Source organism: Megalobrama amblycephala, linkage group LG24, assembly GCF_018812025.1.
Source record: "Megalobrama amblycephala isolate DHTTF-2021 linkage group LG24, ASM1881202v1, whole genome shotgun sequence".
Classification (NCBI taxonomy): domain Eukaryota; kingdom Metazoa; phylum Chordata; class Actinopteri; order Cypriniformes; family Xenocyprididae; genus Megalobrama; species Megalobrama amblycephala.
In genome coordinates this window covers 21,080,759-21,108,515 of record NC_063067.1, presented here as the reverse complement: position 1 = coordinate 21,108,515, position 27,757 = coordinate 21,080,759, and the positions used below count along the sequence as shown (strand labels likewise).

The 27,757-nt window shown below is 37.0% G+C and overlaps 2 protein-coding genes across 3 annotated transcripts in view; one reads left to right on the top strand and one right to left on the bottom strand.

Moving 5' to 3' along the window:
• The window catches only part of ptpn11b (protein tyrosine phosphatase non-receptor type 11b), a 34,123-nt gene extending 15,443 nt beyond the window's left edge, over window positions 1-18,680 (top strand). For both annotated transcript variants that reach the window (XM_048177952.1, XM_048177953.1), the window contains exons 2-16: window positions 27-149; window positions 8,664-8,858; window positions 9,651-9,843; window positions 9,934-10,050; window positions 10,643-10,756; window positions 11,130-11,226; window positions 11,357-11,436; window positions 11,569-11,724; window positions 12,782-12,913; window positions 13,121-13,275; window positions 13,455-13,522; window positions 13,608-13,759; window positions 14,927-15,027; window positions 15,383-15,497; window positions 17,140-18,680. In XM_048177952.1, the coding sequence (XP_048033909.1) occupies window positions 27-149; window positions 8,664-8,858; window positions 9,651-9,843; window positions 9,934-10,050; window positions 10,643-10,756; window positions 11,130-11,226; window positions 11,357-11,436; window positions 11,569-11,724; window positions 12,782-12,913; window positions 13,121-13,275; window positions 13,455-13,522; window positions 13,608-13,759; window positions 14,927-15,027; window positions 15,383-15,464 (1,765 nt within the window). In that variant the 3' untranslated portion in view covers window positions 15,465-15,497; window positions 17,140-18,680. The remainder of the gene's footprint in view (window positions 1-26; window positions 150-8,663; window positions 8,859-9,650; window positions 9,844-9,933; window positions 10,051-10,642; window positions 10,757-11,129; window positions 11,227-11,356; window positions 11,437-11,568; window positions 11,725-12,781; window positions 12,914-13,120; window positions 13,276-13,454; window positions 13,523-13,607; window positions 13,760-14,926; window positions 15,028-15,382; window positions 15,498-17,139) is intronic.
• A 754-nt stretch (window positions 18,681-19,434) lies between these two features.
• Window positions 19,435-26,071, bottom strand: LOC125260387 (RING finger protein 223). The gene is made up of 2 exons (XM_048178717.1): window positions 25,598-26,071; window positions 19,435-21,839 (listed from the first exon to the last, which is right to left on the bottom strand). The coding sequence occupies exon 2, from the start codon at window positions 21,793-21,795 to the stop codon at window positions 21,139-21,141; it is 657 nt and encodes a 218-aa protein (XP_048034674.1). The 5' UTR covers window positions 21,796-21,839; window positions 25,598-26,071; the 3' UTR covers window positions 19,435-21,138.
• Window positions 26,072-27,757: the final 1,686 nt, after the last annotated feature.

Genomic DNA, 27,757 nt, shown 5'->3' with positions numbered 1-27,757 from the left:
ATTATGTCATTTTGCTTTGATTTTAGGTGGTTTCATCCCAACATCACTGGGATCGAGGCAGAACACCTCCTCCTGACACGGGGCGTCCATGGCAGCTTTCTAGCGAGACCCAGCAAGAGCAACCCTGGAGATTTCACTCTCTCTGTCAGGTCGGCATGTTTACTATGCGCTTCTCCACACCTGCCTTACTGCGCTTCTGCTCTTGAATTATGCTTTTTTCCACAGGACGCTTAACCCGGTCATTATGTTGTTTTGACCTGCTGTGGTTTGTGAAGTTGAGCATGAATTGCATCTCTCCTGTTAAATGTTTATCTGTGAGTTATTGATTTCTTGGAAGTGTACTTGTTTGTCTAACTGACTGTTTCCATGCTTGGCAAAGCATTAAGCTTATTTGTGTCATAGATTTCTGTCAGCATTTGTTTCATGCTGTGAAAACTCAAGAGATCATATTATAAAATGCAAGCACATTAGGGCAGAGGTCTTCAACAACGCTCCTGGGGACCCACTGTCCTGCAAAGTTTGCCTGTGTGTTTTCAAGTGATCATGATGCTTTAGGTGTGTTTGACATAGGGAATATTCCCTAATATAAAAAAACATTGGCATTGTCTTGTAATGCATGCATATATTACATTGTGTCAGAGCATATTGAGGATTACAGCTGTATTTTTATTGGTTGCCATCAGTATTAGATTGCTCGAACGTAGATGACAGTAATAGACAGCACTTTCCCTCCCGCTCTCCAGATCCTCAGAGATTTTAAGTTGCCCCTGGGCTGGTGCTTAAGGATTACAATGTCAGCTTTTGGGGAGGTCTGTGAGCAATTGCAGCTGCTTGTCTGATGAGTGATTGGAGAGTCAACGGACAGAGAGAGAGAGAGAGAGAGAGAAAGGGCTTTCATAATAGCTTTAAGATATGGAGGGCCGTGGAGCCCCAGATCTGCTGATTGTGGTTATGGTGGTTATAGACTCTCACTGTATCTAATGTTCTCCAGAACTAAGGCTACTGCATGTGGCTCAACTCCAGCTGCATGTAGACTGATTTATCTGTCCAGCTGTGAAGCGATGAAGTCAGCTTGTTATGATTATGATGCATGGATATACCAGTAAATAGCTAAACAAGTTAATAGAGAAAGGAATTGATTAGTGTATTTTTGGACCTATGTTTTGTGCTTTTCAGTGCTGAATCACTGGAATATACACACTCTATCTATGTTCTAAAACCTTGTAAAGCTACTGCCTACACACAGTAGCTGCCTTCTTAATCATCACAGAATCTCATAAGTGAAGGATTTGGAACAAACTGCATACAGTAGGCTGCAACTCGGCTGTTGCTAAGCTGACTTTGAACTTTGTTTTGATATATACTTCAGTATTGAATTAAATATAATCAACATTACTTTGCATGAACCACCTTTTTTTTTCAGAACATTTGCTGTACATTCTGGAATTGTCAGCAACTTTTTTTGTAGAAATTACACTTGATTTTTAAAGGTGCCCTAGATTCAAAAATTGAATTTACCTCGGCATAGTTAAATAACAAGAGTTCAGTACATGGAAATGACATACAGTGAGTCTCAAACTCCATTGTTTCCTCCTTCTTATATAAATCTCATTTGTTTAAACGACCTCCGAAAAACAGGTGAATCTCAACATAACACAGACTGTTACGTAACAGTCGGAGTGTACGCCCCAATATTTGCATAATGCCAGCCCATGTTTAAGGGATTACACAAGCCAGTAACGTCTGGATCTGTGCACAGATAAAGCATCAGACTAGGTAAGCAAGCAAGAACAATAGAGAAAAATGGCACATGGAGCAATAATAACTGATATGATCCATGATAACATGATATTTTTAGTGATATTTGTAAATTGTCTTTCTAAATGTTTCGTTAGCGTGTTGCTAATGTCCTGTTAAATGTGGTTAAAGTCACCATCGTTTCTAACTGTATTCACGGAGACAAGAGCCGTCGCTATTTTCATTTTTAAACACTTGCAGTCTGTATAATGCATAAACACAACTTCATTCTTTATAAATCTCTCCAACAATGTAGCATTAGCCGTTAGCCACAGAGCATATAGCATCAAATTCACTCTGAATAAAACGTTAACATCCAAATAAATACTTTACTCACATAATTCGAAGCATGCATACAGCATGCATGACGAACATCTTGTAAAGATCCATTTGAGGCTTATATTAGCTGTGTGAACTTTGTAAATGCACTGTAATATAGTCGAGAGCTCGTTTGGCAGGGAGCGTGAGCATTTAAAGGGGCGGCGTCGAGTGTAAATCAGTGCATAGTTAATGATGCCCCAAAATAGGCAGTTAAAAAAATTAATTTAAAAAAATCTATGGGGTATTTTGAGCTGAAACTTCATAGACACATTCATGAGACACCTTAGATTTATATTACATCTTGTGAAAAAGCATTCTTGGGCACCTTTAAGATTTTTTGTGTAATAAGTTTGGTTTTGGCCCATATTCATATTTATATATAGGTCATTCCGTCTCAAGTGGTCCAAAATTGTAAAGTCAGTTGCTTTTTTTGAGTGATTGACTCTATGTATTGGTATTTTTGTTTTGCTTTATATAATTATTTTTACAATACCAATATAGAGGTAATTGCTCAAAAAATGAGGAAAATTAAAAATGATCAAGCAACCTCTATTGGACCAGTTGAGTTGACCCATAATTATTGCATGACACTTTAAAATACTTGATTGTTTGGTCAGTTGCATCATTTGAATATATATTTTTGTATAATTACCACTAAATGTTATAATTGTCCATTATCCATAGTATTATTTTTCTCTTTCTTCCTAAACTATAAGATATTTTCATCTCATGTCAGGGTCTTGATTACTCTGTCAAGATTTATTTCAATATCATGTATATGTCATGATATTTGTGAATATCGCAAATGCGAAGTTCTGTCATGAAACTCTAGATGGCACAGGCTGATAGGTCCTTAACACAATCTGATTGCAATCACATCATTCTCTATAGAGCACAGCTGATTGGTTCCTGTTGTATCAGTAACCAATGAGCTCATTGCTCAACCTTCAGATACTGGTCAGTATTTGCTGTAGCACTTGAAACCTTCAAATACTTGGTCAGTAGCCAATGAGCTTGCTGCTCAACCTTCAAATACTTGGTCAGTATTTGCTGTAGCAGTTGCAGTGCACTTTCAGAAACCCTCCACCTTCCCCAGCTCCACCTGTATTGATCTGCTATTGATAATTTGTGTATGCTATATTGAACAGCAGCAGCATGTCTTACTCGTTCACAGCAGTGTGTCGTGTATGTATTGGCAGTAGCAAGTCCCGTACTTGCTCTGCAACAGCAGCAGCAGCAGTGTAGCAGATCTATTCCCCAAAAATCCAAACATATCAACATTGTCATATCCATTACCATGCCAAACATTCAGAGAGTTATCATGACAGAAATATCATGAATAATGTAGACCCAGTAAAACAAATAAATAAATATCATAATAATTTCAAATAATATTTCATAGCAAGCGTGTAGATAAAGAAGCATAAAATTGACCAAATACATCAGTACAAGAGTTACGCAGACATCAGAAAGCCATCTCACTGCCGTTCTGCCTCTCAGGCCTAATGTAGGCAGATGAGGCCTTAATTACAAAGTTATGAGGAAAAGTCTTCCTTTAAAATGCATTATTAGATAAAGGGAGGAGTCATTTGGCCAAATGGATACCTAGGGACTCCATCGCATTATGTTCCCCTCCTCCATGCTTCTGTTTCTCTTATCTGTCTCTCACCATTTTTCCTGGGTGGAAACTATTGCTCAGCGTCTGCACTATTGTTAACCATTACGCTGCAGACAGAAAGCTGGGAGCCGAGTCAAATGAATGGCTCGCGGTGCTGTAGTGTAACATATGATGTGTCAGGGCCAGGTGAAATGTGTCAGGAGATGTTTCCTGTCTGCCTGTTATGGCTATCAGGAGCAGGCTACAGGAAGTGACCCTCTAAAACTGTTTTCACATTCACAGAGCATAGTTTGACGCATTATTTTGGATTAAACTTTCACTATGACTCTAGTAGTAACAATCAATCCAGACCCAGTGTGAAGAGAATAAAGTGAAAATGAAGTGAATGTCTACTTTATAGCTTTGTTTTGTGTAACCTGAGGCAGTCTTATACAGGATTGTTTCCCAGCCAGATGTCTATTTCACTATCGACTGGTGGCAAATGTATGTCTAAACATAATTTAGACAGTATAATGAGTTAGACTGTTGTAAACATAACTGTTCAACCCAGTCGGACCACTCGTAAGTTTGCCACACATGCCAATGGCAGGTGGATTATGAAAATGTAGAACAATTGCAGCTGGCACTGTTTTGTATTATTCATTAAAATAATATTTTTTTGTAAAGCATAAAATAAGACAATGTGCATTAATACTGTATGAAGATACATGTATTTGAAGAATCACATGATTTTGTTTTTGTTGCCTAATGTGAAAAATCATCCACATATTTGCCGCCACATGGAGTTCTGGGAGAAAAAAAATATCATTTTAGGCACCCAACTTCGGGTGGTAAATTTTCCAGGTAAAAATTGTTGAATAGAAGACTTGACAGATGTTTTCCTTAGTTGATTTGTCTTGTATTACTTATATCAGTGAGATTAAGATTATCATACTTAAAATTCTGTTATGTCGCAGTTCCTAATGAAGTTATTGGCAAGTAAGTAACTCCATTTTGTTTGCTCACCCAAGCCAACTTTACTTGCATTTGGCACTTGGCGAGTGTTAATTTTGAGCCCTGTGTGCAGCAATTGATTGTGTTAAGGAAAGACTTGTAATATAGTAGGAAAATAGCTCAAAAGTACTGCCAAATTCAGCCCTGGGTTTCTCTAACAAGGAAGAATCAACATAGACACATTGATGCTCTTCATTCGAAAGCATTTGTTGTTCCAGTGACCATGATCTTACAGTGACAGACTGCATGTTTAAGTGTGGACGTGTAGAGGGGCTCAATAGCAGTATTGTGTTTCACTCTTGTTTTCTGCAGAGTCTGGAAAATCAATGATGAACTCACGCTCAAAGGTAAAATTAGTCAGCAGGCGTCCTTGAATCTGACTGTAGCCAGAGCTCAGTCATTCTACTCCGACTCTGGACATGTTAAAGCCTCATGCAAATGATTGAATCACATTCACACATTCGGAACATTTGAATTTGAGTTGAAGGAATCTGACAGGGTGGTATCAGTCTATTATAAAAGAACCAATAAACATACCAGAAGAGCAGCACGTTGGCAGTTGCATGGAATATTTTGCAATTAGTGCACCTGTTTCATGTGATACCAAAGAACATTGTGTTTCCACTTTTGCATATGATATTTATCAAGCTGAGAAGGTACAGTACATGAGCATGAGAAGTTTGAGATGCCACATTGATAATGAGACTGAGTTGTGTTTGTGCATGTTTCGGGGAAAGTGTTTTCATATTAATTTCACTATATATATATAGAAAACACTTTCCCTGAAACACAACACAACACATCTCAATCTCATTATCAGTGTGGCATCTCAAACTTCTCATGCTCATGTATTTTACCTGTTCTATTATACAATTCTTTTATTTGTAGAAATATTATTATTATTATATACAAAAAACAATAGAAGTGTACAGTATGACTTCATTTAGACGTCCTTCATCTTAGGCAAACTTGTGTGTGTGTGTGATTGCATTAGAGGCCCAGCCGGACCCACAGCGCAGAGCTGCTCATCTGCTGCAGTCAGCAGCCATTAGCCCCTCACTGCTGAGACCGTGCTGCTCTGCCTCCACTCTTACCTCCATAATGCAATTATACAGTGAAGAGTGCAATTTCATGAGCCAGGCCAGGATACAACGATGGATGCCTAGAGAAAGCCAGAGAAATTAAATGGGAGTGGAATCAAGGTCTCATATTAGATCAGTTGCTGTTTTTCGCTTGATTTTGTTTTTGTATATATATATATATATATATATATATATATATATATATATATATATATACAGTACAGTCCAAAAGTTTGGAACCACTAAGATTTTTAATGTTTTTAAAAGAAGTTTCGTCTGCTCACCAAGGCTACATTTATTTAATTAAAAATACAGTAAAAACAGTGAAATATTATTACAATTTAAAATAACTGTTTTCTATTTGAATATATTTGACAAAGTAATTTATTCCTGTGATGGCAAAGCTGAATTTTCAGCATCATTACTCCAGTCTTCAGTGTCACATGATCCTTCAGAAATCATTCTAATATGCTGATCTGCTGCTCAAGAAACATTTAATGTGTACAATTGTACAAAATATTTGTGTACAATATTTTTTTTCAGGATTATTTGATGAATAGAAAGTTCAAAAGAACAGTGTTTATCTGAAATCTAATCTTTTGTAACATTATAAATGTCTTTACTGCCACTTTTGATTGATTTAATGCATCCTTGCTGAATAAAAGTATTCATTTATTTAATTTCTTTTAAAAAAAATAAAAATAAAAATTCTTACTGACCCCAAACTTTTAAACGGTAGTGTATAATGCTACAGAAGCTTTGTATTTCAGATAAATGCTGTTCTTTTGAACTTTCTATTCATCAAGGAATCCTGAAAAAAAAAGTACACAACTGTTTTCAACATTGAAAATAATCATAAATGTTTATTGAGCAGCAAATCGGCATATTAGAATGATTTCTGAAGGATCATGTGACACTGAAGACTGGAGTAATGATGCTGAAAATTCAGCTTTGCATCACAGGAATAAATTACTTTGTCAAATATATTTAAATAGTACACAGTTATTTTAAATTGTAATAATATTTCACAATATTACTGTTTTTTACTGTATTTTTAATTAAATAAATGTAGCCTTGGTGAGCAGACGAAACTTCTTTTAAAAACATTAAAAATCTTAGTGGTTCCAAACTTTTGGACTGTACTGTATATATATATATATATATATATATATATATATATATACATATACATGTGTGTGTGTGCGTGTTTGAGCTGAGTTGCAATAGTTATGATCTGCTCGCAAAGCGTTAAGTTGTGGTTTTGCGCCTGAGCACAGCTGATTATATCTATGCAGGTGTTGCTTTTTCCATACGGTGCCATTTAAAGCTGCAGTGCAGTTTTTGACGGTTTTGGTGAGAGTATACCTGAAGTCTATTGAAAGTAATTTTCCATTGAAGATATTCTGTATATAAATTTGGTTGCTCCAAAACACTTTGTCCTCGTTTTAACTGTGTTTTCCGTCCAAATCCCTAAGGTCATCTTTCTAAGCAGATAAGAATATCTTCAATCTCAGTGTCTTTCTTTGTTTTTCTCAAATATAAATTTGCATTGTTTTCTTTTTTCTATATTAAAAGTTTTGATTTGATTCATTAAAAGTTCAAGTCAAGCTGTTTTATTGTAGTGTGTAAGCTTTTTCTTGTTTTATTCTCAATATCAGTGCTTGCAAACCATTTTTGTTTGTCTTTTGTACCATAACTGTTCCTTTTAACTAGTATTACTACAGTATTTCATTAATAAGCTGCTTAATAAGATTTATTGTGATTAATTATTTTAACCTTTGACAAGCAAATAAAAGCAAAAGAGAGAGCTTGCACAACCAGATTTTATATAGGTTTGGATTTTCATTAAACATTGATTTCTTAAAATAAATAATAAAAAAAATTAAAACAATTTTCAACAATTCATTCGTATTAAAGGATTAGTTCACTTTAAAATGAGTGAGTAACTCACCCTCAAGCCATCCTAGGTGTATATGAATTTATTCTTTCTGATGAACACAATCAGAGTTCTATTAATAATCACCCTGATGCTCCAAAGCTTTATAATGGCAGTGAACGGAAACCACCTGTTTGAAGCTCAAAAAAGTGCATTTATCCATCATAAACATACTCCACACGGTTCCAGGGAGTTAATAAAGGCCTTCTGATGCGAAGCGATGCATTTGTACGTCTAAAGGGTAACTTATGCGACATACTACTGGTATTACACTACGCCGAGACGTACTACACTACGTCCTATGTTATACGTCGCGTAAGTTACGCTTTAGACGTAAGTAGAATCTGTATGGCCGTTTGGCCTGAAGCTAGTTATTTTACTTAAATGTTTTAAATATGAATATTTTTCTTACACAAATGCATCAGAAGGCCTTTTTTAACTCCCTGGAGCCGTGTGGAGTATGTTTATGATGGATGGATGCACTTTTTTGAGCTTCAAACAGGTGGCTCTCGTTCACTGCCATTATAAAGCTTTGGAGCATCAGGGTGATTATTAATATAACTCCGATTGTATTGGTCTGAAAGAAGAAAGTCATATACTCCTAGGATGGCTTGAGAGTGAGTAAATTATGGAGTAATTTTCATTTTAATGTGAACTAATCCTTTAATAGCTGCATATTTTACAGCTAAAATGTAATTTTATGATGGCTATGAAGAGTTTTATAAGTCACTCTCGCTATTTTGATAAAACCGTAAGATATTTACGTCAGCATTTACCCTGGTTTAAAGTGTCAGTTTTCAGTGCCAACCTCCTAACTGTTATCTGTCTTTTCCATCTTTTCCACCCTGTCTGTCATCCCTCATATCCCCACCCCCTGCATTTTCCCTGTTGCGTCCCATCTGTTTGTTCTGGGCAGGAGGAACGATGAGGTCACCCATATTAAAATCCAGAACTCAGGGGACTATTACGACCTGTACGGAGGGGAGAAATTCGCCACACTGGCTGAATTGGTCCAGTACTACACAGAGCAGCACGACCTCCTGCGGGAACGCAACGGAGATGTCATTGAGCTGAAATACCCCCTCAACTGCAAGGACCCCACATCTGAGAGGTACGGCAGCTCCAGATCTACCCGGAGCTCTTAGAGCTCGACAGTGGCAATAGTGTGGACAGAAGAAATCCTGCCCTCTAGTGTTCAAATCCCGGGTAGGGTTGATGGTTGGAAAGGAAGAGTAGTAGAGTGATGGCACGTCAGAAGCTGTGGTTCTACATTATGCTTATCTTGATTTCATGACTAACAGTGTGTTTTACCACTGTGGAACAGGTCCTTCCTTCATTCTGTTTATGTTTGACGTTTATGTGTTTGAGGTCCAGCCTCATTTTAGAGTCTAGTGTACTTTTTAACTTCCTTCACCTTGGTGTTTCTACGGCATATGTGGTGCATCGTCCTCTAGATTGTGAAATCAAAGTGAAATATTTATATACATTAAACATTGTTGGTGAAAAACACATTCAAATTACATTCAAAGATTTGGGTCGTTTTTGTGGTTTTTCCAGCTAGTGAGCAAACGCCTCCCACACATATCCTCATATCACAACAACTCTCAACGTCTTTACATTCGCAAGCTCATTTTCCCACGACAATATATAGTTTACACTATAGTTTCTATAGTGAAAGTTGAAAACGTGTACGGTTTTGCGGGTGACAATTAAAAAGTAGGCATTTTTATGTGTGTGGGCAGCCATTACTAATACCTTACGTTACAATGAGAAGGTTTGCATATGAAAATGCAGAAAACATATGTGTTTGCATGAATTTATTCCTTAAAATGTATTTTTCAGAAACACAAAATCCATTTAGGAAGAACATAATGTGTAATTCTGTGTTTTTACCATTTCTCAGGTGGTATCATGGGCATCTCTCGGGGAGAGATGCTGAAAAACTCCTTACGGATAAGGGTAAATCCGGAAGCTTCCTAGTGAGAGAGAGTCAGAGTAAACCGGGAGACTTTGTGCTTTCCGTCCTTACTAATGAAGAAAAGCATGAAAATGTTGACCGCAAGACTAAAGTCACTCATGTCATGATCCGTTATCAGGTAAAAATGCAATAAAATGTCACCATTTTCTCAAGAAATGAAAGATCAGTCTTTTTAAAGAGAGACTGGTTTGTCTGATCTCTTTACCAGGATGGGAAATACGATGTAGGAGGAGGGGAGAGGTTTGACACTTTAGCAGATTTAGTGGAGCATTATAAGAAAAATCCCATGGTCGAGAAGAGTGGAATTGTTGTGCACCTTAAACAGGTGAGTAAATCAAACCAAGCCTGAAAGAAACTTTTTTTTTTTTTTTTACAAATAAAATACAATACCGTTCAAAATATTTTTATTCAGCATTAAATTGATCAAAAGTGACAGTAAAGACATTTATAATGTTACAAAAGATTTCTATATAATAATAAATAAATGTTGAACTTTCTATTCATCAAAGAATCCTGAAAAAAAAAATGTATCGTGGTTTCCACAAAAATATTAAGCAGTACAATATTGATTTTTAACATTGATAATAATAAGAAACATTTCTTGAGCATATTAGAATGATTTCTGAAGGATCATGTGACACTGACACATTTTTTGATCAAATAAATGCATTTTTTTCTCAAAAACATAAAAAAAACGGTAGTGTAAATACATACTGTAATGTTTATTACTGTATCATTTGACACCTAACAAACTAAAGTTATGTATTTACATTTTGTTTACCTTAAAGTGTATTTGTTCTGTATTTCTGTTAATTAAATGCCACTCTTTTATCCTTCAGAATTACATTTAAGGTCCTTTTTTGCATTTCTTCCTAATTATAAATATTTTTTGTTCTTTCTTTCTTTATATGTTCAAGCCATTTAATGCCACAAGGATAAACGCAGCAAACATTGAAAACCGGGTACGGGAATTAAATAAAGTAGCCGACAATTCAGAGAAACCTAAGCAAGGCTTCTGGGAAGAATTTGAGGTATTTCTGTCCGTATTCATTTGTCTACTCATATTTTCTGTTCATAATAGGATGTGGTGATTCAGGCCAGGTTTTGTTTGAGAGAACAGACAGCGTACTTTCCACTGTAATACACTCATTAAACCTCAGAGGACTGTTTGATATGAGAGTCGTTTATAAAAAGACTCTCTGCTTGCTGACCTCTTAAACTGCAGTTCCTGTTTGGCGGTAACTGTCCAGATAAATGGGACATTCCTGCAGGGGGTGCTGACTTAACATAACATCTCATTACACAGCAAAGTTGGAATGAATGCTTTTCGAGGGTTCATTGCTTGGCATATGGAGCCACATTTCATTTCACAACTTTCTTTATCTTGTCCCCGTTGTTCTGCAGGTTTTACAGCAGCAAGAATGTAAACTTCTTTACCCCAGGAAAGAGGGGCAGAGACCAGAAAATAAAAACAAGAACAGATATAAGAACATACTACCATGTGAGTAACTCTCTTTTATGTATTTTTCAGGTTTCATAATAGACAGACACATTTCATAATTCAATGATAGAGCAACCGTTAATCTCCAGGGCTCTTGTTCCTGCTTTGATCATCATTTTCTGTGTTGCAGTTGACACCACTCGAGTGCAGATCAAGGAGGCGGATTCTGATGCGCCAGGCTCCGATTACATCAACGCTAACTATATCCGAGTAAGCCGGGTTCACGCGTAATGCTTACGTGTCAATCTCAATGTCAAGCTTTTGCTGGGTTACTGGAACTGTGATCAATATTTTACATGTTCTTTATCATTCTGAGTGTTTTCCTTATTGATTTTTTTTTAGAGCATGAATGAAGAAGGTTGTCATATGGATGAAGGTAAAGTGTTCATCGCCACTCAGGGTTGCCTTCAGAACACCGTCCTAGATTTCTGGAAAATGGTGTATCAGGAAAACACTCATGTTATCGTCATGACAACCAAGGAGATGGAGAGAGGACGGGTGAGATCCAGCCCTGGATGAAACAATGTTTAATTTGTAGATTTGTAGGTTATGAGATTGAGTTGAGATCACATAATTTCCTCTGAAATGATCGAAAACTGCACAGCACATATAATTACAAAATGGAAAATTATTAATTATTTAAAAAAAAAAAAAAAATGACACAGTTAATCATGACACTACATATGTTTAAAAATGCTTAAAGGGTTAGTTCACCCCAAAATGAAAATTATCCCATAATTTACTCATATGATTTTCTTCTTTCAGATGAACACATTCGGAGTTATATTCCAAGCTTTATAATGGGAGTGAAAATAAGCACATCCATCCATCATAAAAGTAATCCATATGGCTTAAGGGGGTAAATAAAGGCCTTCTGAAGCAAATCGACGGGTTTTTGTAAGAAAAATATCCATATTTATAACTTTATAAACTAGAATCACTAGCTTCCGGTGACATCCGTCCGCACGTTCATGAGTCGGGTTCTGACGTAGGATGTAGGAGTAGCTTAAGCTTAGGTGAGAGTAGACACAAATCGGTTCAAACAAATCGTGACCGGTGTCTTGTTTTGCTCTATCCTCTACGCTCCTGTGTACATCAACACATCGTGCAACAGGTCGAACTTCCGCTGGAAGTCGACTTGTGTACGGAAGCTAGTGATTATAGTTTATAAAGTTATAAATATGGATGTTTTTCTTACAAAAACCCATCGCTTCGCTTTTATCAACCCCCTGGAGCCGTATGGATTACTTTTATGATGGATGGATGTTCTTTTTTGGGCTTCAAAATCTCGGCTTCTATTCACTCCCATTATAAAGCTTGGAAGAGCCAGAATATTTTTATATATCTCCGATTGTGTTCGTCTGAAAGAAGATAGTAATATACACCTAGGATGGCTTGATGGTGAGTAAATCATGGGATAATTTTCATTTTTGTGTGAATTTGAGAACTTTATTACTCCATTTTAAAAATATTTCTATTTAAAAACATCACTAATGTTACTAAATGTGCAACACGGATTATATTTTGGAACTGAAAACTTAAATTCTATCTATAGAATAAGTGTGTGCGGTACTGGCCGGACTTAAATTCAACAAAGGAGTTTGGGAAGGTGTCTGTGAAGAACATTGAGGAACACACAGCTCAGGACTACATACGGCGAGAGCTTGAAGTCACACGTCTAGACAGGGTAAGAGCAGCGTGATGACAGTTGAGATGACAGTACCGGAGGGCAGGCATGACCTTTGACCTTTTTGTTTACAGTAGCAGCTTAGAGAGAACCTTCTAACTTTCTTTAGTGACCTCAAACATGTATTATGTTATATTTATGTACAAGTCCAAGTCTTCATTTTCTTTGATAATAATCTGATGTATTTTTGTTCATCTGTAATTAAAGAGAGAGCCTCCCAGGTGTATCTGGCACTATCAGTACCTGAGCTGGCCTGATCATGGTGTTCCCAATGAACCAGGAGGAGTCTTGAGCTTCCTGGAGCAAGTGAACAGAACCCAGAGCGCCATTCCAGAGAGTGGACCGATAGTGGTTCACTGCAGGTACTATGCACACCTCACTCAGCTCCACAAGATCTACTCATCATTATCTTGAGTAATGTAGTCTTAAGAGTGTTATAATGAGAAAGAATTGCTGTACTGAATTGCTATGTATTTGGAAATGTTTTTTTCTTAATTGTGTATTCCATAATCTAAACTTCAATTTGTCACTGTCATTCTAGTGCAGGGATTGGAAGAACAGGCACAATTATTGTGATTGACATCCTTATCGACATCATAAACAGACAAGGTAGCTGTTTCGTACAAAATTATCTCTGTTATGAATTGTATGCCTCTTGATGATAAAATATAACAAAACTGAATGGACTGTTCAGGTTTGGACTGTGACATTGACATCCCAAAGACCATTCAGAGAGTGCGCCAGCAACGATCCGGTATGGTTCAGACCGAGGCCCAGTACAAGTTTATCTACATGGCTGTTCAGCAATACATTGACACCGCTCAGAAGAGACTGGAAGAGGAGCAGGTATACGAACACTTCTTTTCAACTGATGCTAATGTGACTTTTTTTTTTTTTTTTTGGGCCCTATTTACACCTGGTATTAAGATGTGTTTTGTTCGATTGGATCACAAGTGGGCGACCCCAAATACAGGTGTAAACAAGGTCTAAAACGTTTTGAGCTTGTCCACTTTCAACCAAATCCAGTGGCAGTCGAAAACACATTCAACCGGATTGCTTTTGTAGTGTAAACGCTCATGTGGTCTAATGCGTTTGAACAGCCACAAAAGATCGCCTACTCTCCGCCTACTGACCTAATGCGTAAACATTATGGGAAGCGCGCAAGCCAGATGGGATTTAAACTTTGTCGACCCAAGTTTGGTTTGAAGATGGAAAACGTACCAAGCACAATGTTCTCTTATTATTCCTGATTGAACACACGCCCACAGCGGTCAGTGTGGTCTTGCGGCTATCAGAGCAGAAATGAAAGCTAATGTAAATTGTAAATTGCTTGAGCTTATTTTGCCCATTAGATCGAAAGATCTGAAAAAGCCCATACATTTATCCACCCATAGACCTTCCCCTCAAAGAAATCAGGACAGAAGTGGTTGAAAGTGGACAAAAGAGACGGATTAAAATGGCAAGTGTAAACGGGTATGTGTCTGCCTCATCTACTTGTGATCTGATTGACCAAAATGCATCTTAATACCAGTTGTAAACAGAAATATTAAATGAGACAAGTAAAGAGTGCTGTTGCATAATACCAATGCTGTATAATGTATGTTTATTTGACCATTTCTTGTGAAGGAAAAGCTGAATTTTCAGCATCATTACTCCACTCTTCAGTGTTACATGATCCTTCAGAAATCATCAGAAACATTTCTGATTACATCCATGTTAAAAGCTGATGTGCTGGTTAATATATTAGTGGAAACCATGAAAAAAAAAATCAGGATTTTGTGTTCAAAAGAAAGTTCATAAGAACAACAGTGTTTATCGCTATAAGTATCATCCACACAATTGCCAAATCCAATAACTGCACATTATTTAGTTTTATTTTTTTATTTTTTTTTTAAAGAAAATGAATGTGTTAGCATGTTAACTACAAAGAATTTAAATATTTGGCATCCCTTAGTTGATCAAATGAAATGTGTCATTTTAATATTGCTTGTTTTGTTTATTTACCTTTTTTAGAGGAATAAAACGAAGGAGAGAGAATACTCTAACATCAAGTATCCACAGATGACAAATGCCAGAGCCAAGCCAAACATGAGCTCGTCTCGCTCTTCATCTGTGTAAGTGCTGATATCCTGTTTTGCACGCAAACACACTCTGTGGCCCACACAGTGTTGTTACTGGAACGCAGTTAATGAGTTTCTTAAGGTAAACTGTACTATCTCCCACACTTCCTCAATTCTAAAGGTATTTGTTCCTAAGTGAATCATTTTCCGTCAAAAGGGTTCTGATGCTGTTGTGAGTCAGTTGTTCTAGAACAATAAACATAATATGAAACTTCAGATGGCACATCAAATCATAAAAAGTGTTTGTGTGTCAGTTTCAGTTTTGTAATTTTTAACTATATAATAGATGTCTTTTTGTTCCTCTTTATTTTAGTAACCTAATCCTCTTTATTTTTCAACTCTTCCACAGAATGAACGATGACTCCAGCGTCTATGAGAATTTGAATATCAAAAATCCAAAGGGCTCCACCAGCAGTAACACCAGGAGATAAGCCATGTGGGCTGCTGTCTCAGGGATTCTGGGAGTATGTTTTTCCACCCTCGCTCTCAAAGTGTTACACATTGCTGCAGACATTCTTATGTGCACACACACACAGACGATTACACACACCTGCATCAAGGCTGCTGAAGTTGAGAGACAGAAACAGAACAAGTAGGAGAAAGATAGTAAGGAACCAGTGGGGGCGGCAGTTGTGTCTTTGTTGCAGCCCACCAGAATAAAAAGTATAATCTTACAGAATGGCACTGTTTGCCACATGGCCTTGAAAATAACACCATACTTCAGAGAATAATCACAACAACTCATGTCAAGTCACCTTTATTTATATAGCGCTTTTTACAATGTAGATTGTGTCAAAGCAGCTTTACATTGATAACTGGTACATTATTTTGGCTGCACAGCAGCTCTTAAAGAATAGTGTCAATGCAGGCAGATCAAAGCACTGTTGAATATCAAATGTCAAGTCAAATGTCAAGTGTCCCCAACTAAGCAAGCCAAAGGCGTCAGCGGCAAGGAACCCAAACTCCAACAGGTGACATCAGGTGGCAAATAGGTGTTAAAATGGAGAGAAAAAAAAGAAAACAAAAAAACCACTGATGATTTCAAAGGTTAGCAACTGTAGAAATTAATAAATACATAACATAAAATCTAAATAATAGTAGACTAATAGTAAAACAATACATTTTATTAAAAATAACAATAATCTTTTTTGTTTTTTTTCAAAAGATTTCAATTTCATATAAATGCTGTTCTTTCAAACTTTCTATTTATCAAAAAATCTTTAAAAAAAAAAATCAGTTTTCTATACATACACAAACATATTAAGCAGCACAACTGTTTTCAACATTGATAATAATAAGAAATGTTTCTTGAGCAGCAAATCAGCATATTAGAATGATTTCTGAAGGATCATGTGACACTGAAGACTGGACTAATGATGCTTTGCCATCACTGGAATAAATGACATTTTAAAATATATAAAAATAGAAAACAGTTCTTTTAAATTGTAATAATTTTTCACATTATTGGTGTTTTTACTGTATTTTTTTTTTCAAACAAATACAGCCTTAGAAAGTCTTACCGAATTCTGAATGGTACTGTATGTTGATTTATATGTTTATGACCGATGACTATTGATATTTGAACAAGTATTTATTTAATAGATTTTCACAATGGTCTTCTAAATCCCATAATTCATAGGATTAGGAATGATGTATTATATTAAATTTTTCTATGACTTTGTTCACACTGACAGCCAAAATCCAAATGTAGACATATCAGACTAAAATCTGTTTAGTTATTTGTAGACTTAACACAAACCGATCCAAGTCACATCCGTATGTGGTTTGTGTTTCATTTATTTTTATAAATATGAATAGTGTTATTTTAGATCACACAAATAGGTTTTTTGTCTTTCAGGATGTGGCAAATTTTTATTCTAGATAACTGGGGATAAAAAGTAGGAATGTGTCAAAAATTCTTTAAAATTTTTCATTTTTCTCTTTCTATACTGAATGCTTGGCACTGTCTCAGCCTTTGTAGAAGTCATTTGGCATCATGCTGACGCCTACATTATCACTATAGCAACCAATGTAGTTCACCAGTGTGAAAGTGACACAACTGTTAAGACAATGCATCCCTAAACGTTCTCATCCCTTGCTTTGCAGTTCCAGCAGAGGTGCGCAGAAGCACCCGATCACAGAACGACACTGGATAATGGCATTGGAGGGGGGACAAGCAGCACCTACGCTGAGGTGACGCCGCTCAGCTGGAGATTCCACCGAGATCTCCAACGGCTCCTCCTCATTTCCTGACTGACTACGTCTGAGAAACTCACACTCCAAAATCAAGTGCCTGATTAGCAGCCGAAATTGTTCCCGCAAAGAGGGTGTGACTTGGTGCTTTCGCTCCCCCCTTCTAATCTAACAAGCCTACACTGCATTAAGCTACATGATAGTTTGTATATGTGTGAAATATATTTGAAAAATGAATATTTACACTCAGTGACATAACTTTGGATGAAGCTACGCTCGTTCCATGCTGTCTACGGCTGTTTCCAGACCTTGCTTTGTCTACTGGATGTCGTCTACTGTAACCAAAGAACTCTGATATATATCTCTCAGTTTCTCACAAGCAGCGGTCATTTGCGCTCTGCTGAGTGATACTCGCGGCACAGTGATGTAAGAAGAAAAGTACTCCGCCCGGGACTCAAGAATCCCCCTTTTCTTTTCAGAGGATATGAGAGGTGATTGGTCAAAGTTCGACCAACGAATTGGATACTCTATGTAAGTAGGTGTTTTAAACGGACTGATTTGGTACAGTGTGGTTGAATCTATACAGTATGTGCCAATTAGCAGCCTGTACATCATATTTGTGAAAGCTTCTGCTTTGATGCTGTTTTTATTGAGCGTTACCTCCAGGCTAACGAACAGTCGGAGGGAGACAAGTGCTACTGTCAATCAAAGGCTTATCAACCAATCAGGCTGCCTCTTCCTCAGCGGGCTCCTCCCTCTAGGCATAGACTTTCTTGTTCTGAAAACGTCAGATGAGCCTTTATTAGATTCGTTTTTTGTCGTTTTATTTGCAACTATGATTCCTTTAGAGCAGTTTTATCTTTTGTTGTGATATTTGTGAATGTGATCATGAAATCTAGGCCTGGCATTTTTGAATATAATGCATTTCTCTCTTTTTTTTTTTTTTTTTGACTGTATTATTCCACATTTTCCTCAGAGGAGACACATTAAGCTCTTTTATCACATATAAACAGGGTATGTGTGTTTTTCGGTGTTATAGATAGCCCGATAAAGCTCTTTACTTCATAGTGGGTTGTGATTGCACTGAGGAGGCCTTTGAATGAAATAACGTAAAATGAAAAACGTGGTATTACTAAAGATCTACAAAGGAGGGGGCACATCAGGATGTCGGCCGAGCCTTTGACGTGAACGGGATTTCGGTGGAGACTTCAGCTAAAAATGAGGCAGGCCAGATGGCCCTCAGCTAAGATTAAAGAATAGATTTGTGTAGGACGAAAAAAGTAATTTAAAAGATGGCTGTAATCCAGACGCGGCTATTATTGGGTGAGGTCAGCGGTGATGTCATAAGATGTTATAATTACTGTACCATTCAAATGTTTAAGGTCAGTAAGATTTTCTTTATTTGGGCACGAGCATCGATAGTACGATGACCTTATTGGAATTTTATTTTATTTTTTGAAAGAAATTAATACAGCAAGGATGCATTAAATTGATCAAAAGTGACAGTAAAGACATTTACAATATTACAAAAGTTTTCTATTTTAAATATTCTGTTATAATAATATATTATATAATAATTTCTATTTGTCAAAAAATCAGTTTCCACAAAAGCACAAACGTTTTCAACATTGATAGTAATTTTTCTTAAGAATCAAATCAGCATATTAGAATGATTTCTGATGGAAAATATATTCAAATAGAAAAGATTTCTTTGAAATTGTAATAATACTACAGTTTTGATTGTATTTTTGATCATATAAATGCAGCTTCGTTTGGCATAAGTGACTTCTTTTAAAAACAACAACAAAAAAATGAGTGTACATGTTGGCCTAAATAAAACAGGACATGTATGTGATTAATCGCAGCGTCTGACTGTGAAAGTGCCGTTGGTTTTGGTCACATGAGGGGATCTGTGATGTCGTGAGCTGAAGAGATGCCGTACGTGTTTGAGGGAGGCCAGGGTCTGCTTTTTGCACTTGGAAGGATTAGATGTTTGTGTTTTTTTTACTAGAGAACCAGTTTGTTAGACCTTGTTGGAAGTAAAAGCAATGTCACTGCATATGATAATCATTGTCCTTGGAATGACTGACTGATTTGAATGAATTTTAATTGTGATTTATGTACCTGATCATGTGAGAGCAATGTGCTACTGGCATCTGAAAGCTTGGAAGCTGTTCGTTTGCTGTTAAAATTTGTTTTATTTTTGCCTCTGTGAAAATGGGTAAAAGGTCAAAAATTGAGTTACGTATTAAGACTTGAACTGCTGAAAGGTATAGTGTCCAGGGCTGCCAGAATGTCCTTTTGTTCTGAGTTTTCTTTTTTGTCTTGATCAGTGTAGTGTTTTGCGTTATAGATCTTTTCTTTTTTTGGTCAATTATTGATTTGTTGTAAATTATACATTTCACTTGTTTGTTAATACAGTCATGGAAATATTCACAGCTGTTTAGCATATTTGTTTTAGTATGATTTGTTAACATGTATTATTATTATTATTATTATTATTATTATACAAAACATCAACAGTTACAGTATATAACTATCTGCTCGCTTTATCATAATTTTGAAGTCTTCTCTTTAAATTTACTTGAATACTATGTTGGTGAGTGTTTTTAATCTCAGTTGGTGATCAGTAGGTTTGATCTGAATCGTGTTGTGCTGACTGTCCTTGTGTGGTAAAGACTGTGTTCCCTCTTGCACTGGTTCAGCCTAAAATGCCTTCTGCCCTGGAAAATACAGCTGATGTAATGACTTGCGTCTCAAATGAGAATTCAGGATTAGATATTGAATAATAAAGCATACACTGGGAACTTTCAACTAATTGTCTTTGACTCATTTCACCTTACGCCAAAAACAAACAGTTGCTGACCCATATATTATTTCCTTTCTTCTTTATAGTTTCCTCGTCTCTTCAGGGTTTAATAATAATCAACTCGACATTCATTTTCTCATAAAAACACCTAGGTGTGGGAAGCTAATAATTCATCCCTACAAAACACACACGGTGGAGTAGTTTACGTGGGCGTGGGAGTGAGTTAACAGGACACGTCGCTGGAGGGCTTAGGTTTCAGACGGTTATTCTTTGAGGCGTGTTCGTTTAACCGTCCCAGAGAAGGAAGTGATAAATTAGAGCCACGTGAATCTGTTTGCCTTTCCTGTCTTTTGTCAGTGTTATCAGTGATATCATGAATATTGTACCTATTAAAATTGAAAAACATTCGCTGACCCCATTCCTTGAACTTCCTTGTGCTGTTTGCAGGAACTGTTATTTTTTATTTTTTAAACAAAATACATGTCATGGAATGGAATACAATCAAATAAAATATATAAACAAATATACAAATGTAGAAAATATTCAGCTTTCTTTGGATTAAGTTCACATTTACTGTCACTTGTTGAAGTTTTGTGGGCAAAATCCAGTCATTTCAAAAGAAATCCATGCGATTGGGAGTTTTGTGCGACGGCGAAAGAGTTCCCCATGCAGATTTCACTTGTGTTCATGTTGGTCACACTAATTCGCCAACAGAACGCTGCTTGGTTTGAAAGTAACTTCTATGTGAGTGGTGCTCCATGTATCACCTTGTCCTTGTTTTTCGTTAACGTGACCACACTTTTACATTTGCTCAATTTTTTTTGTTTTTGCTGCTGTTTTTTTTTTTTTTTTTTTTTTAAATGTGATCAATGTAGGCAGACATTTAGCCATCAATCAATTTTGTTGTGCACTGACTTGGCTTTGACACTCATTCACATATTCTGATAATAAAGATACCAATGCAGTTCTTCAGTCTTTACTGCAGCCTTGCTGTTTGCTGTAACTCCTTCAGCACCCAACAGGCTTGGCAAGGACTTACGGATGTAAACGGTCTAAACGGACAACCTGGTTTTGCAAGTCCGACATCAATCTAGACGTCAGTCTCACTTACGTGTTACTGATGTGAGTGTGGTAGTAGAAGCTGTAGTAGTAGGCATCTGCAGGTTATTGGATGAACAACGCATGGAGCCAGTCGTGACAATGCACTGCAGGGGCCACAAAACGATCCCCAACAGCAACACCATGAGGAATATAAAGAGCAGCAAACGTTTCCAATCCATCAACCGTTCCAGAAGCCCAAGTCGCGGTCGAGTTTGGGAAGAAGATACGCCACTTTGCCCACTGGCCCCAATATCGACGCAGATGCAGAACGCTGGCAGGCCTGGCATGTCTATTGGTCGCTGGTAGCACAGCCTCTCCCCGTCCATCCACACGGGCTGTTCCTGCTGCTGGTGGACTGGCAGGCGACACAGCACCTCCTGGCTGGTGGTCAACGCTGGAGGCCCCTTTTTTGGGATGGTAGTGGGGTGGCGGCAGAAGGGGCAAGAGATTTTAGGGTCTTGAGGGTCCATGGAGGTAGCCATGATGCGGGAAAGGCACTCAAGGCAGAAGGTGTGCGTGCAGTCCAACTGTTTTGGCGTCTTGAAGACATTGTCGTAGGTGTTGAAGCAGATGGAGCACTCGGGATGAGAGCTCACCCTCTCCAGGTCAGTTTCCAGCAGGACCCCCTGGGTGTGCCACACCACTGGGCTCGGCTCCATCTCACAGGATTATGGTCTTCCACTCGCTTCCTTGTGCAGATTCACTAGAACAAGCAAGACAAACATCTAAAAGTCACCTCTAGGTTCATTTTATAGGCTTAAGAGCAGAACTAGGGCACAGCTCATGAAGTAAACATTTACCACCAGGTGATTTACAAATGTTTGTGTATGGACAACACTGAGAATACGCATTTGTATGGACAAGACTGTGCAAACAGAAAGGGCAAACAGAACAAGCCTGAACAAGAAGACAGGTTCAAAGTTAACAACATGCCTTTGTTTGACTCTTTGCCCTTTAACTGAATTTAACTGACTTTGAGTTGGTCATCAGTTCTACACAGTAAAATTCTACTTAAAAGCTTGTTACTGTGCATACACTGTTACAAATATATTTGCCCACCTGCATTACCTTGTTACCACTATATATGCTCACAAAAATAGTGGTTCTTCAGTGGTTCTTCCTTTTAATTGGGTTTTTTGAACTTCTATACAATTTTTAGGAGATTACCTTTCCTTTTTTCCAGATCAGTATTGGTTTCTGCACTGTAAAACTCAATAAGTTCAGAATACTCAAAACATTTGAGGAAACTTATTACCTCTAAACATTTAAGTTAACCTACATTTTTTTTTTTTTCTGTGACAAGTGGGGCGGGGCCGAGAGCCATGGAAGTGGAGCAAGGCCAGTGTGGTGCACAGGTGTCTCTCATTAACAATCAAATAACTGGCAATCCCAACATAACACAACATTAAACACTAACTTATGTCTCCTTATGTTAATCTTATGTAAAAACACACAAAATAACACTTAATTTCAACTTTTATACAGTCTGATGCAAAGCATGCTGGGAATTAGAAATCTGCTGCAACTCAACTCAATCATATTAAGTTCACCTTGCTACAATGAAATTTTGAGTTCACACAACTTTTTTTCTGTTAAGTACAATGAACTTTTATTATTATTTGAGTGAAACAAACTAATTTCATTTAATTAATTTCACTGTTTAGTTTTACAGTGCACTTGTCACCATGACCAACTCTTCTAAATTAGCATAACAAAACATTAATCACTACTAAATCTCCCTTACCATTAATCTTGCACAAAACAACATTATATAGCACTTGTTTTTAGCATTTACTTTTCCTTTTGAGCACCATGGTCAAAGCATGGGCAAAACAGTTTAGTTTACTTGAAATATGTCAGTGCTGTGAACTCAAAAGTAAAAGAAAGTTTTAAATACTCATAACAGTTCATTTAACTGAAACTAATTTGTTAACTAATTTAAGTTTGTCCTACTCAAACGAATTAAGTATTTTGAGCGTTAGGGTTTACAGTGTGGGTTAATGCACCAGTACATGGTGTTTTCTAAAGATATCTACAATAAAAAGTTCTTAAAAACATTCTTTTAATGGTTCTTTGCAGCTCTTTAGGATTAGCAAAGAACCATATTCTTATCAAGACCCATATTTTTATCAAGAATATTTTGTCGCTACATTACTTTTTTTATTTTATTACAAAAGTTCTTGGTTTTCTGAAGAATCAAAAATGTATAAGGTTCTGGGGCATTAAGCTGTAAAAATGTTCTAATTATAATCTATTTTTAAGGGTGTACAGAAGTTTAGAAAAGGTCAAGAACACATGCTTACAACGTTGGTAAGACACAGACTGCTTTGTTGTCCTTGTTTCTGCCAGCGTCAGCACCACTGTCCTTCAGAAACTCTTTCAGCGCACTAAGGCTCTCTAAAAGTCATCGCTCCACTGGTCTTGGCATTTGGAGACGAGAAGAATTTTATCAACAAGGTGACTCTACAGCTCACTACATTGTATAATACACCGAAGTATTTCTCAGAGCCCACCCTGAGCAAAATAATATGTGCATCTAATCCAGCCTCTCTTTTAAGTGGTTTTGTTGCTGCACAGGTTCAGGCAGGGGTTTGGTTGAGAGCAGATGGCCTGTTCACAAACCCTTCAGGGCATCTCGTGCATGTGTGTATGTGTGTGTGTGTGTTTCTTTCTCCATCCCTGCACTGCACAATGCTCCTGTTTGTTCTCCATTATATTGCTCTGGCTTTGGCATTCCTGGAGAACAGGCCGGTGCCCAGGCAGCCAGTCTCTCAGCACTGTGTAAAACCCCCAGACTCAGAGCCATGGCCTCGAGAGCACCTGCAGTCTCAGTCCTTTCTCTCTATCTTCTTTCACGATCTACACTTCAACATATAACTGTTTGACCGTCATTAGTGCACGAGTTCATCGTTATTAATTAACTGAACCGCCCCTGTTATTCCCTAGGCACAGTAAGAGTTGACAATGTTCTTGACCCGATTCTCCTTCTCCGTGTGCAGTGTGCCCTGATGTTTGAACTTCCATATGACACCCTCACACCTGCAGACCCTCTGTTTGATAACACGAGCCATTAGGGAAGATAAGGAGGGGTTTGAAAGTACTGGAGCTCCACTAATTTGATTTTATGTCTAGGTTGAAGCCCAAGGACAAAACTGCAGTTACCTTTGCAAGCTAATGCACAGATTATGTCCTTTTATCAGGGAAAGGTCATAAACTGTTTACTGTAAGTGAACCCTTATTGACAGAGATTTTGGTTTTCCTGATTTCATTTACATATAAACAGCTTCATTAACATTCTGTCAGTTTGTCAACGTCTTTATGTTTTTACAGCAAAATTGGAAGGATAAAAAACCCCTGATAATTCCAAATCTCAAATGCATTTTTTTAAGGGATGCACCGATATGAACATTTTGGCCGATACCGATAACCGATAATTCTTTATATTTAAAAGCCGATAACCGATATATTTGCCAATAAATTTAAATCTAATTTTTTTTATATAATTTTTGAAAGCCTGATTATAAAGACAAAAGTTTCACCATTAAAAGCTATATCCTATGCACATTATAATGTTCTCATTATAATCTTATGTAGCCTATATGACTGACTTGCGCTGCATATCCAATCATATTTTAAGCAATTCAAAACTATCATGGTGAACAGTGTGCATCTGAACTGTCTCTGCTGAAGGAAATAATCAATTATTTATCACCTTAATATATCGGCCAATTTTTTTTTTTTATTATTGGGCAGATAACAATAACATTAAAAATGAACATATACCGACCGATACCGATATGGTGGTCTATATTGGATATTTAATTGTTCATGCACACTTCCCCTATTTGTACGTTTGCCTTCAAACAATAATTTCAAGTTAATCTTTCAAAATGTGAATAATTTAATAATTGTGATGCCTAAATTCACTTCTAGTGTTTAAAACGATTTGATTTTTTCATGTACATTTTTTATAACATCTTATTTTTATTTTTTAATCTCAAGCATATATTGTCTGGTTTTATAATTAGGCTATCAGATATTTTTACTGTATTGTTATGCTTGCACTGTACACTGTAAAGGTTTTATCAGACCTCAGATAACAGTTTGAGTTCACAACTTTGACTACCAGTTAATGAACTTTAGTCGTGCACCCTGTTATTTTCAATCCAACCTCCTCTAAAACTGAAAAAAATTGAAATACTAGCCATACTTTATTCTCAATCAGATCTGGAGTTTTCTTTCAGATATATTATATTTCTATATTAATCTCCAGTCTTTATTCAGACTAATCTCTCCAGAGATTAGAATCACACAATAGACAGTTAAAGTTAACGTCCCTTAGGGTATTGAGTAACCCATCCAGTTTTTCTTCAGTTCACTTCCATTTCCAAATGGCTTCCCCTCTCTATATCAGCTGAAGTACCGCCACATGTGGCTGACAAACATTGCACATGTTCTTACCTGTTCTGATAACTTGAGCTCTAGTGTTATCCCTGTTCCAGTGATTCCTCTTTTATCTTCTCATCACTTTGCCTCCCTAAGGACACAAATGCATTATCAGCTCTGGAGCTGTCAGCAATCCTCTTGATAATGCAATGTCCTCCTCTTAGGAGTCTGTTAAAAGTGGAGCAGAACGCAGGTGGGCTGCCGGTGCCTGCCGCGCTCCTTCTCTGTGTCTCGTGTCCACTCTCACCTGCTTCAATTTAACCACTCTCTTTCAGCACTAGCTATGGTAATGACACTGATAGGCAGGAACAATAACATGGCCTTGAGGGAGTGCCAGAGACGGGGGAGGAGGAGGGATGGGATGAAGGAAAGCATATTCATAGTATAACATTTCCATTCTCTTCATCTGCCCATCCTCTTTTTTTTTTCTTTCTCTGTCGATCAGTCCTCCCCAATCACTTAGCTACTTAACACTGAACATTTAAAGCAGTCACACATAAATTAGCATTTTAGCTTCTCACACAAGACTGCAATCAGCAAACATGCCTTCAGAAAGTTGCCTAAAGTTGTCAAAAACATGGGCTGCTCACTAGAATGTATGAAGATATAGTTAGCTAGTTTTACATGTTGGTCTAGTCAATGTGCAGACAAGAAAGCTACCATAACAGTGCCAAAGCAAACATTGTAGCCTTAGCAAAAGCTAACACATGAATGGTCAGCTACATCTCGCATAATAGAGTCTCATTTTGTTGTATGAGGTTTAGTATCATTATTATATGAACACATTCTTCTTTATTTGAGTCGTCTTGTCTTTAAAATTCTTTCTCATGAGTTCTTAACTGGTTAGCATTAGATAAACAGAGGTATGATTTACAGTAATTTGCCACTCTAGTATAGGGAAGAGATGGAAAAATTGATAATGCATCATAAAATGAAGTTGTTTGCTTGCATGGTTTTATGGCATTATAAGATGTTGGGAATTGTCGAGAATACCTGCAAATGCTGACTCTCTTATGCTGGTTATAGAGTAGCACAAGCACAAATATCAGTCTATGGCAAAAAGGACTGGTTAAGTTCATGTTTAGTCTGAGATTTCACAGAATTTTGCTTAGAAAAGAAAAATGGGATGAGATAATCCAATACATTTTGCCTCATAAAACAATCACAAACATCTCTGAAAGAATAATCAATACAGTGATGTGCTCTTGATTCTATTCATTCTATAATGCGATTCAACCTGTACATGTAAACAGACAATGACAACAAAGTACCTAGAGTGAGCCAAACTGATGGTAATCTGTTCATCTAATATAACCTAATCCCCAATAGTCAATATCAAGTCCTCCACTTGTCATTCCTCTGCATCTCATTCCGCAGGAATGTGGAGAATGCATGGCCGATACTTCTCTGAAGGTCTCACATGATCACACAACAATGCTTGCCCAATTACCTGTGAAACACCGATGGGACTAAATAAAGGCAGTTCTGACTCTATAACTGACTTTAAATCTGCGATAAAATACATCAACTCCTTATAAGGAAAAACAAAAACAAAAAAAATCAGAACTATTTGTTGTGAAATGTTCTTATTTCAATGTCCACTCAACTGAAACCACCATTAAGAGTGTTAAGATGTTTTAAATTCCCATCTGTTATTGTGGATCAATGTTGTTTGTTTGTTCAAATATTCATTCTATTTCTTAAAAAAAAAAATAAAAAAAATCAGACAGTATTTGCCATCTCTTTACTATCATGATATTGAATAATGTGATAAAATGTAGTTACCTGGACCTGCATTACAGAGCAGGAAGTCTAAAAATGGCAATTAAAAGCTACACTCTAAAAAATGCTGAATTAAAAACAACCCAAGTTGAACATTTCTAACATACTTTGGGTTCATTTTAAAGCTGCTGTCCAACTTTTTATGGTTAAAAATTATCCAAAATCAATTTTTGAGCATAACCATGCAGCCAGTCTTCAAAACTATCTCCTTACCTTAGCCCGATTCACAACGGTAAGCTTGTAATAATGTTTTCTAATTCGAGTGGTACTGGTGGGTTTTCGCGGGAAATTCGAGCATGTTGCCGTTTGTCTTTGCATCATTGCGTCAAGTCCCAGCTAGTAGGCTAGCTATATCAGGGTGACCAAACGTCCTGTTTTCCCAGGACATGTCCT

Excerpts from the sequence above, each read along its gene's own strand:
- LOC125260387 (XM_048178717.1), bottom strand. The coding sequence starts at position 21,795 with ATGGAGCCGAGCCCAGTGGTGTGGCACACCCAGGGGGTCCTGCTGGAA.